Source organism: Oxyura jamaicensis, unplaced genomic scaffold (assembly GCF_011077185.1).
Source record: "Oxyura jamaicensis isolate SHBP4307 breed ruddy duck unplaced genomic scaffold, BPBGC_Ojam_1.0 oxyUn_random_OJ70827, whole genome shotgun sequence".
NCBI classification, from domain to species: Eukaryota; Metazoa; Chordata; class Aves; order Anseriformes; family Anatidae; genus Oxyura; species Oxyura jamaicensis.
In genome coordinates, this window is record NW_023310220.1 from 3475 (window position 1) to 19863 (window position 16389).

Consider the following 16389-nt stretch of genomic DNA (forward strand, 5'->3'; position numbering starts at 1 on the left):
CATTTTTCTTAGGTTGATTTCTCCATATAACTTATGTTCATCCTTTCCAATGGAAACGCCAATTCTACATGCATATTTACTGGAAGAACTGTCACACTAGACAAGAGGAGTGAGTTTGTTTTTATGATTGATTAGAGCTCTGCTAAGGAGGTCACCTCTTACTTCCTTGCTCTTTCCCATTAAATTTTAAGTGTAGTTCCTTGTTATCACAGCAATTACCCCACATAGTTCAAAAAGCAGTAAGTTCTAGAACCACATACCCCCTTCTCCAAGGGAAAGGATCCACTCAGACTGGATGCATTGCATTCATATTTACCAAGTTCTTTTGCATTTTTAAAATTGTTTTTATTTAGCAAGTAAAACCAAAACTTGTAAGCTATAAATAAGTGTCAAGATATTACACAAAATATCCAGAGGTGTTTTTTTTAATTCCTCACAAGTACTTCCTATGAAATTCAACATACAACAGGGAAACCAAACAAGTTCTGTAAACAATGAAAAGATACTGCCAATTTGTAAGTTTCTACACCTCACACAGATGAAAGTTCTGATAACAACTATGATTCATTCATTAATGGTACACCATCCACCATTTCTAACACTGATTTGCATTAAGAAAACTGTCTAGAACCAGATGTATTTAACCCACTTAACTCAGTGGCATCACAAACTTATACCATCACCAACATATTTTAAAATATGTACTGTACACATGGCTAAACACTCAAAAAAGGCAGATTTTACACAATGCCTGCAGGAATATTTTTGCACTTTTCTCCCAAATAATAAAGATGAACCACTGTTTTCAGTTTCTTTAATTTGAATAAAACAAAACATGCAACTATCTATATCAAAGAAGCAGAAGAAAAAGCTTAAGAGCAACTATCATTTATGCATTCTCTGGGGGGTGGGTGGAAGAGTGTATCCATTTTAGGTATTACATTATGTACATAAAAAATGTCCACCAAGAATAGGTTCACTAAATTTATTTAAAAAACATTTCTTACAAAAGAGCATTACATTCTGCACGCTGCTCTCAAAAGGATGCCAGGGACATGTTGACTACCAGTCTTCTCCCCCCTTCAAAAACAACCAAAACAACAAAAAAAGTCTACATAAAGCAGGACATTCACACCAGTTACAGAAAAGAACATTACATTTTACCACCACCAATGAACAACAAAAAAAAATCCACTCTCTGCTGCTGTTTCAAAGTTAATCTCATGTGCCCTTCCCCTCCCCCCCAAATATTTGCAAGTAACTAAAATGTATTTGGTGAACAGCAGATTCCATTACACCTCAAATGCAGAACACCTAATGAAGCAGAGGAATGTTGGCTTTTTAAACAGAAGCAGGTATTAAAAAAAAAAATTAAAAAGGTGCAGGACTCCTTCAGTTCTTCAATAGTCTTAGAAAAACTTTCCAGAATACTGCTTCACACTATAAAAAAGAAAAAATAATCTTGCATTAGAATCCTTCAACATCTGCATACTGCTTCACACTATAAAAGAAAAAGAAAAAAACATGTATTAGAATAATGGACCATACATCTTGCATTGATATTCACAATGATATTCTTAAAGATTAAACTACAAACTTGTAATGCATTTTGAAGTAAACAATTTAAGATGACTAATAATTGTGTTTAATCAGACCTATAAACACTAATAATCTAAAGCCTATAATAATCTATAATCTAAAGTTGATCATTAACAAATGCTATGATAACCAACATGTTAATAAAGCAAAATTAAGCAAATTAAATCTGAAGCTGTTAATATTTGCCAGAGAAGAAAAAGTAATGCTAGTAAGGTGTGAAATGCTGCATAACAGCACCAATTAGTTTCAACTTGTCCTGTAGAGGCATAGTCTGTGCCATATGGTAGACTGTGATTTGTTGTCAATTTAGTTATCTAAAAACAACAAAATCACTAGTCTTCCACACAGAACTAGACCAATGTCCACTGAAGCCTTCTGTGTTTTCTACAGGTTGTATACAATTTATTACAAGTAGGCTTTTTTTGCAGCAGCAGCAGTTTCCACCAGAGAAATTAAAGGAGTGCTTGGTTAAAGAATCTTCCATCAAGATTAGTTTTGAGGGAGTCTTCATTTTAATTAGAAGAACAGGAAAGAACGGCAAAACTACCACTAGAAAAGTTCAATAGTTATTTAAATCCTGCCCTTCCAAAAACTATAGCACAGAAGAAGAGCTTTAGAGTAGTAGGAAGTAAGTCATCATAAAATTGACAATAAGGACAGCATTAAGCTTCAACTTGCCTGTTTTGCAGTAAATACTGTGCATTTTGTATCTGGTCCTGTGTTCCCGTAATAGTTATTATTCGATCTTCTGAGCCTTCTAGTGGTTCATCAATTTTGATTGAAGCTCCTGACTCATGACGTATTTGTTTGATTCTCTGGCCTCCCTTTCCAATAATAGATCCTGCCAACTAGGAAACAAACAAAAAAAACATTTGTTTCTTGGTCTAAATTTCTCTGCAAAAACACAGTACTATTATTTGAGTAGCTTCCATCAATTTAGTTTTAAGAGTTGCTAGTTTTAGGAGTTGCAATGGAAGCTTACTTTTTTTTTTTTAAAGCCTGAAAACATCCTCTGCAACATTTATTATATAAACACAGGTGAGAAAGTTGAAAGAACCAGATATCCATTTGCAAAAACAAGTTATGTAGACTGTCTCTATTACTGGCTATCCATAAGTCAAAATAGTTCAGTGCATCTCTGAAGTGAAGATAAAATAAACATCCTTAAGAATAGACTTTTGGTGATTCAGGAACAGTTACTTTATATTAACAAGTACTCATCAAGGATCTGAAATACTTCTGACTTACAGTCTGAGAAAAGGCTGTGACAAAAAAAAAAACGTAAGTGGAAAGCAAGTCAACTTTACTCACATCTTTGGGAATTGTTACTTGTGTTGTGATGATAGGTCCACCAAGATCTCCATATGAACCACGGCCCCCTGCATAAGAGTAGTCTAATTTAAACAAATGCATCAAGCCTTTTACTGACTAAATAATGAAGTACATGTTAAAGTTCTCTATAAAAAACTTACCATATCCAGAGCCACCCTCAAACTGTTAAAAAAAAAAAAAAAGAAAGCAAACCCTTAAATAGGAAATAATCATACTTCATTAACATGCTTTCACCTTAAGTTTAATATTAACTTTGAGCCTTTTTTTAATGCAAAAATCATAACTTACATCTTTAATCTAAATATCATTGAAGATAAACTGGGGAAGAGGGCATACCAGAAACAAAAGGGGGGTGGGGAGAAGAGAGAAGGATATATCATGAGAACATCTTAAGCTTACCCTGTCAGCTAAGGAGCTCAGGAGAAATGAAAGTCTCCATTTGTGACAAGTTTACCTGATAACTGTAAACCATCCTATTCTATCTACATCTTGAAGAAAAAACAAGTCAACTCTAGAATGGCTTTATAATTGGTCCCTCCATTCAGACTATGCTACAATCTTTTGTTTATTAGAAGGGACAATCATTACACTAACTACTACTGTTCTGCTGAAACTACTATATACCAAATCCAAATAATTGCAATGCAGCACTCCTGACTGCTTTTATTTTTGAGGATTTGTAGACTGGTACTTGATATCAAATGCTTATTTGACCAAGTGCTTTCTAAATGCACAAACCTCTATTTTAATATCTTCCTGTAAAAGAGTACAGATATACATATTTCTCTAGAATTCCAATTATATCACTGAACTACAGGAATGTAGGAAACTTATATGAATTACTTGTTTAGAAAGTTCTTGCATTACAACTTCAGGAAAAACAAAAGACAACACCCAAAGTTATTTACTTACTACCTTTTTGGAGCTACATCAAAGCTAGAATTTAAAACACTAAAATAGGGTACAAAGCAGCAACACAATAGAAAAGCTCTTTTGGCTGTGCTGCTGCACACTTCTATTGTGGAACATTAACTGACTGTACAGAACAAGTTGTTAAGAACAAACTGCCAATAACCTGTTAGAAAGACAGCTTTAGAGATTTTTCAATATGGGCAAGCTGTCACTGACTACATTCACGCTCAAGAAATTGCAATTATCACTTAACCACTTTATTTAATTGGTTTTCTCAAAAAATCAACTATTAAAACAGTCAAAAGCACAAATGCACTCACCAGCTCTGGTGGTTGCATGTCCTCACAGGCATCCACGTGACACTGCATCATCTTCCAGACAGAAGGAAAACAAATTATTCCAAATTAAGTCCACGTCACAGAGGCTTACAAGTAACTTCGCAAGCAAATACATACATACTGATAGAGAAACATTTTTATGAACCACTTTACTACAAAGATTCAAAAATACATGATACAGACCAGTTACAAGACTCACTCAGTTTTTCTTTCGCTAAAATGGAACTGTAACTGGTCACACTTGTTTCTTCCCTGTTTTTGTGGTGTAAACAGATTTTGCTCTTACAAAATGTCAGACACCTAAGGGGAGAGTAAAACTACTTTGAACATTTGTTTGCTTTAAAAACACTTGAGTGTTATAGCTGTACTATATACTAAAAGATGTTACTCTCAAATACCAAAACCTTCTATTCATCTCATGCATTTAAAGAAGCATTTAATAAGACTAAAACAATCAACTATCATTGATATAACTATGTCAATAGCAGGTCAAGTAGGAAGGACATGGCTTCTAATATTTTAATTAATTTCTATATATCTCATATAGCCACTAACTAAACTAACAGTTTACTGCTACCTAACTTAAAGAAATGTAATTGCCATTATCAGTGATATATAGCATTTATATGATAATTTTACAACAAATGTTGAAAAACTAGAAATCAGCAAAATTATGAAGATGTATAGAATTTAGTTTAAATGAACAGCAGATTAAAATATAAACATTTGTGCAAGTATTAGGTGCAGTATGTCATATACATAACAATTGCACATAACATGTATAATTGTATATATACGCACATAACACAACATATATACACATACATGTTACACATATATACACATGCATGTTACACAATTTTTTTTTCCCCACTATAGACTCATTTGTGCTAGCTATTACTTTTAACCAATAGAAATGAAATGGAAGCCAAATGAAACACTGGCTGGATAACACAAAGAACATAGCATTAACAAGAATTTATTTACTTTTGCATATGTATTGTCATTTAGATGACAATCTTAACCAATGGCAAATTATTCTAACTTTCCCTCACTTTTAAAGGATTGGCCCAGAAAAACAGTGAAATGCCATTAGTTTCTTCTGGTATTTATATGGATAAATGAGGATTGTCAACGTCTTCATCAATTTTTCCACATGTTCCTTAATGTGAAATCTCTTAAACATGACATACCTCAATTTTTTTGTAAGCATATGTACCTTTATTGAAACGCTTACACAAACATATGTATGTAATACATACCTAAAACATTTTAAAAAATAAAAATCAAGAAGTAGGAATCATTTGAGTGAGCAAAACCAGATTAGATGTCTGAACATATAGATCACTTAAAGAAATACATTCTGATTTACTTCTCAATTAACTCCAATTTAAAAATACTTTAGGAATTAGGAAATAATCTAGGAAAATTTAGGAATTGACTGGTGGGGATTAAATGACTTTATATATGCCTACCCACCTTATCTGAGGGTGGTCAAACACTAGAGAAGTGGTTGATGCCCCATTCTTATCAGTGTTCAAGAGACATTTGGACAATGCATTCAATAACATGCTTTTAACTTTTCACTAGCCCTGAAGAGGTCAGTCAGTTGGACTAGATGATCTCTGATGGTCCCTTCCAACTGAACTATTTTAAGTACTGAGAAATATTTTTGATCGGCTTCTGGTGCCCCAATTTTGACATTCTTGTAATACATATTTACAGTTTGTATTACTGGAAGTGACTGCCTCTTCCTCCCAGGAGGAGGCAATGCTTAAAAAGCACCTTTAGATAGGAGTGGAGAGGAGACATGAAATAGGCTCTCTTCCATTCATTTAAATGAAATAAAACAAAATTAAGAAATTTATCTTAAGAAGATGCCAAACATATCTAATTTGATTTAAAATTCAACTTAGCAGTAGTCCTGGCTCTCAAGCATTTGAAGTTACAGTAGACTTTTTTCCCCCCCTATATAGAAATCAGCAGGTAGACAAAGTGATTTGAAAAAGCCATCATCTGCCAGACCAACTAGAGCCCTTTATAAATAATATTTATATTTCCCAAGAGATATGTTAAAACCTGTTAACAGAAGTCTGATTCATACAAACATTAAGAACATTTTTCTGGCATTTCCTGTTCTGAATTACAGCCTACAATTCCTATTTCTGACATCCCAGTAAAAAAAATCTAAAAGGTTAGTGTAATAAAACCTGCAGGGACTGTGCTCTACTGGCTTTCTATACCACTGTTAACAATAGGTAGGAAAACAAAACAAAGCAAACAAAAAAGACATGAAAAATAAACAAACAAGCACACAGCAGATCACATGAGATATCCCTTACACCCCAAAACTTATTCTGGGGGGACAAAATATTTAGTTAATAACAAAGTTTCAGAAATATGCGTGCCCTATAAGAATTATAGTTGTGTTTTTGCAGGGGAAAATTCCACTAACCTTGCATATTCAGAAGTGATTGCGCAGGCATAACAGTGGGAAGTATGCTAAGCAGATAAGGGGACAGCAGGAGATCCCACTGTCATCCGTGTCCGTCCCCCCCAAAAAAAAAAAATAGCTAAGACAAATGAGACAAGCAGTTGCAGAATCAGCAAAAAAAAAGAAGCTATGAAATCACAGGCCCCTCCAGTTCAAAAAAAAAAAATAAAAGGATGGTCAAATAGAGCTGTATATACAGGGCATAGTAACAAGTGTCAGGTAGGTAGTGTACCTATAGTACTCAGCCAATGAGGAAATGGGAGGAATCAAGCATTGGGTAATAGGGGATATAGGGCTACAATACACTTCCGCTGTGTGCTCGTGCTTGCGGGACACCCACCATTGCAATCGTGAATAAAAATGTTACTTCACTGAGATCCTCACCTGAGCCTGTGTTACTGGCTACAGATTGTTTCTCATAGCTCCACACTTACATTTATGGATTCAAGAACAGTTTCTTCAGATAGTGTTAAATATTTACACTTCACAGAACAACATTAACTTTAAATTCCTACCATTCCATCATAACGGTCTCCAGGTCTACCCCTTCTGTCATAAGACATAAGATCTCTAAAATGAGAAAAGCAGAGGCACATAACTCATGTTATAAACTAGTTGATATATTCTCAAATTTTCATTTCCATGATTTGCACACAACTCAGTTTCACTGCTTTAGCCAAGTCCCAAATGACAAACTAAAGTTATAGAAATACCAACTACAGTCCTGATAGACTGCTCTATTACAAAAATACTTCAATCCAAATACTTAATGAAGAATAAAAAATCTGGTGCAATATACTGGATCCTGCATAATCATTACCAACATGCAAGTGTGAAACAATTCCTGGAAACATTAACATAATTCAGCAAGTTGTACTCAACCTGAGTTTTTTAGAATGTATTTACACAACAACTCACCCGCCACGAGGAGGTGGTGGAGGAGGAAGAGGAAGATTACGAGCTCTGCTGCCACCTCTGCCACCACGACCTGGTGGAGGTGGTGGAGGTCCTCTGCGAGGGCTCATATCATCATAATCTCTTCTTGATGGAGGCATAGGCCGTCCACCACGACCAGGAGGCATACGATCAAAGCCTCCTCTTCCACGCATTGGAAAGCCTACTGGACGCCCCCTTCTATCATCAAACATCATTGTGAAGCCACCGTAGTCATATGTTTCATCATAGAAATTGGGATCGTAAGGCTGGGCCCGTCCTTTAATTGGAGACTAAGACAAACACACACACCAGTTAGCACTGTTACATTTATACATTCTGAATGTATTGTTGATTGCACAATGCTGAAGAAAAAGGCAGAGAAATTGCTGTTAATGATAGGTAGCACATACATTTGTCTCCCTTCCTCCCCAATTTAAAATTTCTTTTAATAACACATAAATCATGACAAATAGTCCATTGGTATCAAAATTGCTTCTTTCTCCCGTAAGATACACCCCAAGTCTAAAAAACAGGAATAATTTCCAACTGTGCTAACAGTCCAACACTTTCTTTACTAACGGAGAAAAGGTACTGAACTCAAAATAAATGGGAAGACACAATTCTCCATCCTAACTTTCATGAATACCAATGTAAGAATAAAATAAGACATCACCTCAGAAATAAGATCCAAGATAATCTTGATACATTCCACAACTCTATCAGGTTTTCCACCAATAAGCACCACTCTATCAGTGGAATGAGGACAACACTCTTGGAAGAGCTTAATGGTGGTCTGAGTATTCTGTTGAAGAGAAGGAAAAAAAATCTTCAAATTGAAGCATTTTGAACATTTTTATGAACCTATTGAAAAAATGGGTAAGACACTAAAACAGTTTTAAAGAAAGACTCAAACCAGAATATTAAACTTCCAGTAATTAAGTGCATGCTTGCTTCCAAGTTCTTACAATACATTTAATCTTAGAATATTAATCTTTGGGCTGAGAGCTGGAGATGTTCAGCCTGGAGAAGAGGCAGCTTCAGGGAGACCTCATTGCAGCCTTTCAATACTTAAAGGGATCTTATAAAAAGATGGAGAAGGACTCTTTACTCAGGTAGATAATGATAGGAGACAAGGGGGAACGGTCTTAAACTGAAAGAGACATTAGAAGGAAATTCTTCACTGTAATGGTAGCAAGGCACTGGAACAGGTTGCCCAGAGTAGTGGATGCCCGTTCCTGGAGGTGTTCAAGACCAGGCTGGATGGGGCCTCGGCCAGCCTGATCTAGTGGGTGGCATCCCTGTCTGTGGCAGGGGGGTTGGAGTTACATGACCCCTTCCAACCCAAGACATTCTATAATATATTTTTAAGATCTGCAATGACATCATTTTGTATGAAATTCTAGTGAAGAGGAAAGCAGTTTAAATCTTTCAATTACAGCTAATCCACACAGTCATTTAATTGAATATTAGCAAAAGGACCATATATCTATTGTAAGCTTACAGGTTATAATAACCATCATAAAACAAAAACATGCTTTGGACACCAGACAGTGTTGTTGCCAGGATTACATCTCATTATCTTGCTGTCCTCAATCCACACAAACAGATAGCAGCTTACTCTTGAACTGACCTGGAATTGCCTTTGACACAATGCCAGGAAAGGACAGAAAGCAATTCTCTAGGTTCATAGGGACCACTAGCTTTTTAGAAAAAAAAAAACATTCCTTCAGAAGGTATGGTCCTTCACAAAGGAAACAGTACTCTTCAAGGAAGTAGAACTTAAAATAAACAAGCCACACCTCATACTGTCCTTTTATAGTAATACTCAAGCATCATTATATTTTTTTTTAATGGAGATGCATCTATAGTAAGCCATTTTGCATGTCCAACACCACCAATAAATATAGTCTATCCAGAATAAATATAGTCTATTCAATTCATTCCATAAAGGAGTGATGAATGCTATTTTTACTTTAATCTTTATTTATAAAGGTTACTCTACTGCTAACATGCCTAAAAGCTTGATAACAAGTCCTATGCTCTATCACCAAAAGCTACTTCATTTCTGATGGTTTGTAAGAAATTTCCAGAAGTTACCCAGATTGATCTTGGAACACAGAAATCACATATTGAATATATTTGAAGGAATTATTGCACAGAAGATACTTTCTCTGCTTATGAGCATAAAACGCTATTTTGTTTTTAGAATAAAAACAGAATCTGAAAAGAATAGATAACAGTACCTCTCTGAGTTCTTTGATTTTAGCACCCTTGACACCAATGATTCCTCCTGCCAGACTTTGGTGAATTAAAAGTCTTAATTCACAGTCAAAGTCACTACCTTTGTAGTGTTGATACTGTAAGAAAGACACATACAAGGAAAGAATAAAATATTAGTCATGGGGGAAAATAACCAAAAATATATATACTTTGTTATTTTTTTTCCTACAAATACCATATGACTTAATTTGTTGCTCAACTGTGATGCTGTATTTGCTATGATAGAATCACACCTATGTTGAGGCAAAGCGGGACGAGGAAAGTGGATGAGGAAAACTTATTTGACATCACTTTATGTCTTTTATTACACTTTTATAAAATTTTAAGATATCTATCAAACAGCACAACACACTTACAAAGCCAAGGCAGGATGGAAGTTACAATACAACTACTTGAAACTAGGGGCTAAACAAATCAGGAGACAGATGTTTTGAAGGGGAGGAGGCTGTTCTAAATATTAATTTTGGAAGAGACTGTCCTCTACAAAAAAAAAGCCAACATAGCTTGAGAGCTATAGGTCTCCTCTCAAAAAAAGGCTTTTTAAATTTTAATTTAATAAAAACTAGCACAATTATCTAGAATCATATTGTTTTATAATCTAAACTTATACCTATGAAGAAGAAACAAACGTAAGAGACATACCTCTTCTAAAGTAGGGATAATCTTCTTCAAGATTTCTCCAATTGTTTCTGTATCTGCACTTATACTCAAGATGCTGTCAGAAGCCAGTGTTAGAAAATATGGAGAGAATGTAAAAACAAGCAGTAAACATAAGTTTCATATTCATAATTATACAATATTCTAATAAAACTGACTACACAGAAGAACATACAATTAATATTTCCCATTTAAAGTAAACCTGTTCACTGAATTTACAACATAAGCATCTTGGTTTATGCCCAATATAAATGTGTAATAAATTTAAGAGTATGTAGGTCTTAAGAGTAAGTGAGAACGAGCAAGTGAAAACTTTTGGCAGGGCTCAGATTAAGCAGGCAAGAAAACCCTGCAGAACTTAAAAGTAGAAGTGAATGCTCATGTTCCCCACAACCACTAATTTTGGTTACCCTCACTATTACATTGTAAAACTGGCACACCTTGTAGAAAAAGTGTGGATGTGCAAGTGGTCAATGTTATATCTGGAGTGAGGTTGTGAGACCAGTTAGAAGTTAGATTACTAATGGGCTCTGCAAGAATAGAAATACAAATAAAAAACAAAACCAAAATAAACAAAAATGTAACACAAACAAGAATTGAAGTGAACTGGAGTTAGCATTTCATCGTAAGTAATTATAAACAGACAATATTGGGGGGAGCAAGGTGGGCCACAAAGACAGAGCAAGAGACTCGTGAAGCATTTTGATTTATAATGCAGTGACTATGCAACACTTGAAACTATGCTCCTTCCATCAAAATAAAATTAGTATATTGCTTGGGTGGGCAATTCATGTAAAAGTTCAGTGACAAAAAGACTTAATGGGGAAATAAGACAGAAAGCTTAAAAGCAATACACCATCTGTAAGGGGATACTAGTTAACTATATAAAAGGCAGGTAATAAAATACATTTCTCTTTCTAATGAGGCAGTGAGGCATAAACTGTTGGGACATACCGCTCGGGGCCACTGCTGTCTGGGACTGAAACACTTGCATTGTACTGCATTGGTCATTGGCGTTCGTGGACGTTGGCATTGGGCACGGGTATTCAATCAGAAGTTGTCAAGTATAGTACCCGTTTGGCAACGAGCACATTTTTGGGCATAGCCAACCAGGGTTTTCACATGGGCGTTCAGGGGCAGATGGGCCAATGTCATGGTGGGCAACGCAGGGGCAAGACGATCCAGTACATGGGCAACGGAGATATATGGCCAAAAAAACAAGGAAAGGGAAAAGGGGGAAAAGCAATACATTTTAATTTAATACAAACTATACTTATTCTCAATTAATGAAACAAATTTAAGTTGTTCTGAAGACTAACACAATAATGGATTGCTACACTGACTACAGCTTAACAGCATGGATAGCTCTTAATGAGCTATCTTACCTAACTAAACTACTTTTTACATATAAGGTTTCAGTAGCAGGCTGGCTCATGAGGGTAGACAAAACTTGAGCTCCATATTACTAAAACCACGGGCAAATGGGGAAAGTTAACTTCGATTGGTCTGAAATCCTATCTTGACTTATTTGATGTAATTATTTACTTTAAAGCAAAGAAATAAGAACACCAGCTGCTAAAGTTAGTGAGCGTGTATAACACCTGACCACTTCAACTCAATCCTCAATTCTCGTTGCTATAGGTCATGAACTTAGTTGAAACTGATTCTGCAATGATATATTACCAAATATTGTGTTGAACACAGTCTTGAAAAAAAAAATGCTGGAATTGTATCTTATGCTAAGTACAGGAGCATAAACAGAATTCAAGAAACATTGCCAAGTCTTATAAATACATTAACACTAAACATATATTTAATCACAAATCACCCCACTATAAAATGTGAATAGGTAAATAAGTCATGACCATTTAAAAATGCTTCAAACAGCATCAAGTGTTTACTATCTTATTCCCATATTTAAACCATGCAACTTTAATATTCATGTTTTTGTGCTTCACATCCAAGCTGTTAAAATAAGAACAGATGCACCATTACTTTTTCCCACTCCCTAAAGGAAGTTAAAGCATTCCTCTATCATTGGGTTAAGCCAGCCGCCTGCAATGGTTTTCCATAGTTTCACAATTTATTTGCACATATGAAAAAGGTGAAGTTAAGGGTTTTAACATCTTTAACTGGAAATTAAGATTAATTCACTTGAAATGCATAACTTAGAAGAAACCTGACTGAAAGCAAAGTTTAATATAAACCTCTCTTCCCACATGACTCAAGCTGGGTTTTAATCACAATACAAACCAAAAAGCTTGTTATTTCCTATAACGTCCAAACAGCTTATAATTAGCCTATTGATGACTAGAGCTCAATTTCTAAAAATGCAAATAATCAAGTTTTCAGTGTAGTGCTCTGAAAGAATTGGTGCTAAATTAATTCAAACTCATACATACTCACGTCTGTACGAAGTGCCTTAATATTTTTGCCACCTTTTCCAATCACTGCTCCAGCATTCTGGAAAGTAGTTTTCAGAAGTTATGTTATGCCAGTACTGCATAGGGTATGTTTTTGAACCTAAGACTAACAACAATGCAACTATTTCTGCATTACCCTGCGGGATAGGGCTTGCTTTGCTTTTGATAAATTAAAATTAAATTGAAACATACTGACAGTTTGTGTACATGCATGAGAACAGCTCTGATGACTGAACTTAGGAAAGAGAAAAATATTCAAATTTTGCAAGTAATATTGTTTTAACAAGCAGAATTGCTTAAATCTTTAAGTTTGTAATTGAAATCATCTCGTAGTTGAAGAGTACATCTGAAAAAGATACCCTATGGCGTTCTATGCATCTTATGCAAGTTAATGATTTTCCTATTTTATTCTTTTTTTTTTTTTTTAAGTGTTTACAAATTTCACTTTAACACTCCAAATACACAATTATTTACGTAACTCAGACAGCTCACACAAGTATGGTCTGAAGAGTGTAAAACCAATAGAAACAATTGTTAACCTCCAGTTGCTAAAAATCAACATCAACAGGAATAAACTGGCATATATTCAGTTCATACACAATGCTAACAGCACAGAAATATTTTGCAAGTCGCATGGAGCACTATCATAAATGCCATGCAGAGTTAAGGTAACATTCCCCCACGCCACAACAAGAGACTTGAGTTATTTCAGACCATGCAAACATCAGTAATGACTGGAAACACTAGAGGAGATTCATGAATAGCAACTTTAGTGTCACAATTTATACTGGCCAATGAAGCAACTGCAACCCCTGAAGCATTACTCCCATCTTTTTTCCTATTGATATATAGGGATTTACTAAGTCTGTTTGAATGAATTACTAAAATCCTGACAAGGTCCTCACCTTGCCTCATTTGGTTGATTTACAATCATTAGCTGATCATTCTCTAAACTGCTTGCTTTCCCAAGTCTAATGAACAGTCATTCCCCTCAGAACAATGGTATTCCCTTTAACTTCAGAAAAAAAAATGGCTTAATTTCTATTGCTCTATTTTTCAATACTTTAAAAAAAAATCAAAAAGTCCCATAGATTAAAAAAGACTTATCCTTGAAAAAAAATGTACTGAAAGTAATTCCATTGCAATAACCTTCTCCTATCATTTGTGCACACTTGCAAATGTTCCTAATAAGTTATATTAAATGAATCACACATTCTTACTAAACATACACCACAAAATACACTGTGACACCACTGTCTTAAGCAATGCTATAAGCATGAACATAGCAATACTGAAAAAAACATACTTTGCTTTGAAGCAGGATGCGTAATTCAACCATCTCATCTGTATTCCGAGATCTTTTGAAGGCCTGTTCTTCCTCCATATCTTCTGCAGGACGTTTGCCTATAGACAGGTCCAGGAACACCACAAACATATTTAACTTCTTAAGTCACAAAACCATTGCACGCACATCAAGCTTACATGCTATATTCCTAATGAAGCATTCTGTGAAATGTGTTTATTTGATTCGTGTCAGTACGGAACAATGCTAGGGCCGCATGATGAAATATAAGCTCCTATTTAAGAAAAACAGAGTGATTAGTGTACATAGTTCTTGTATCATGCAAAGGAAGGGTCCAGCAATTTGTGTAAATAGAGGGTTTGAAGGGCGAACATTGAGACTCTAGTCTGGGAGATAAGAGGACCAAGGAGTTTTTTTTAAGAAACTGCAGACTTTTGCATGGGACACTGCCCAAGCCTCTGATAACCAGCAAAGAGATCCACCAAATAAGGAGAAAGGGGGAGTTGAAGGACGACCCAAGGACAAAGCCTGGGAGGAAGACTATGAGCCTTCAGCACAAGAGACCCCCAGAAAAACCACCAGAGACTGCTACGCATGCGTCCAGAGAGGGTTTGGATTCCAAGAACTAATTATAATAACCCCGCCTTTTCTAGGAATAGTGATGAATATGTATTAGTCTAGGAGCATAAAAATCAGACACCTGATGTAACAGGTGTGCGTTCTGGTAGAGCAGAGACTCCCAGTGCACCAAGCTCTCTTTGCTTGCCTCTATTCGCTTAATAAATCACAAAAATCCTATTTGGGACTGAATCATTTATCACAATTGGGGGCTCGTCCAGGATGGTCTTGGTTCCTGAATTCTGACTTGATCTAGGAGGGGTGCCCCACCATTTGGTGGCTCCTGTTCGAGTCAGGTCGGGACTAACACCATCCTGAACCTGAATAAAGGCAAGCAAAGAATTTGATTTTTTTATGAGCTCCCTTGCCGGCTGCAGCATTGTATTTTGCCCGGAATTCTGCGCGCGAAGATCCGAACGAAGACGACGGAGTCATAAGTATTTAAGGCGTATACTGTTCGGTTGGGTGGGATTCAGTTGCCTGTGTGTGTAAGAGTGTGACTGAGATGGAACCTAGTTCCGATGCAAGTGTGGAGGTCTTCTAACCACGGTTCCAATCTCCCGCAAGGGACTTGGCCGGTGAAGGACCGAAGTGATTCCTATAGGATTCGTGGGTGGGTGATAGGTCCCCCTGCAAGAAACTCTTACTGGGTAACCAAGGGCTGTAGGAATTGCCATAGTAAAATTCCTAGATGGGTCAGACAAAACTGAAGACCCGGGACCAGAGAAAAGGGAGCAAATTAAAAATGGTTCAGTACTATGTGATAAAATGGTCAAATCAGGATATCCAATAATCAATAAGGACCTAGAACCTGTGGAATCAGGACCTTTGAGTCCATCACGGTCAGCTCAGGCTTGTGAGCTGTATGCTCTATGTCGGGCCCTGGAACTATTAAAGGGGAAAAGTGGGGCTATATTTACAGCACGTTGAACTGAATGAACTCCCCATGCCTGAATCACTACCAGAAAGCAGTGTTGTACAACAAAAAACTGGAAGTTTCTCCAAAGATGTTGCCATTAAATTAATAATATTAATTAATAAAATATAATTGATTAAAAAGTACTCATCTAGTGCCATGAAATACTGTTACTATTAAACTTTATGTTCTGGTTTGGAGACAAAAAGGAATATAGTTAAGGCATGAGCATGTGATTTTCTGTTTCCTTCAGGTGGTGAGCTTTAATTCTATTCATGCTAAGTCTCAGTGAGACATACCAGCATCCTTATGGACCCACTCATTTTAATGCTGTAAAATCGTGGGTCAGATGATTCAAAGCCTTAATGTAATGTACTCAAGTAGGGGAAAGGTGAATTGGTATCATTTATTTTAAAAAGTCATATGGTGGATTTGTTTGTTTGTTTCTAAGTTTGTACTAATATAAAAATCACATGAGCACGCTTGTTGAAAAGTAAAAGTTATTTTTATGTAAGTGCATTTACTCCTCCTATTTTTTGAACAAACAGAAGTATCAAATACTTGTTTAAATATTAAGTTGT

The 16389-nt window shown here is 35.8% G+C and overlaps 1 protein-coding gene across 10 annotated transcripts in view; it reads right to left on the bottom strand.

The window, feature by feature from the left end:
• Window positions 1-323: 323 nt before the first annotated feature.
• LOC118159534 (heterogeneous nuclear ribonucleoprotein K) overlaps window positions 324-16389 on the bottom strand; it is a 23795-nt gene continuing 7729 nt past the window's right edge. For 8 of the 10 annotated variants that reach the window (XM_035314103.1, XM_035314112.1, XM_035314106.1 and 5 more), the window contains exons 3-15: window positions 14278-14375; window positions 12955-13011; window positions 11503-11546; window positions 10534-10606; window positions 9855-9968; window positions 8285-8413; window positions 7594-7901; window positions 7191-7245; window positions 4164-4214; window positions 3072-3093; window positions 2911-2993; window positions 2278-2447; window positions 324-1501 (exon numbers count right to left, since the gene is read on the bottom strand). In XM_035314103.1, coding sequence (XP_035169994.1) covers window positions 1468-1501; window positions 2278-2447; window positions 2911-2993; window positions 3072-3093; window positions 4164-4214; window positions 7191-7245; window positions 7594-7901; window positions 8285-8413; window positions 9855-9968; window positions 10534-10606; window positions 11503-11546; window positions 12955-13011; window positions 14278-14375 — 1238 coding nt within the window. In that variant the 3' untranslated portion in view covers window positions 324-1467. Of the gene's footprint in view, window positions 1502-2277; window positions 2448-2910; window positions 2994-3071; window positions 3094-4163; window positions 4215-7190; window positions 7246-7593; window positions 7902-8284; window positions 8414-9854; window positions 9969-10533; window positions 10607-11502; window positions 11547-12954; window positions 13012-14277; window positions 14376-16389 lie in introns of those variants that run through there. The other 2 variants (XM_035314113.1, XM_035314114.1) reach the window with 2 other exon arrangements.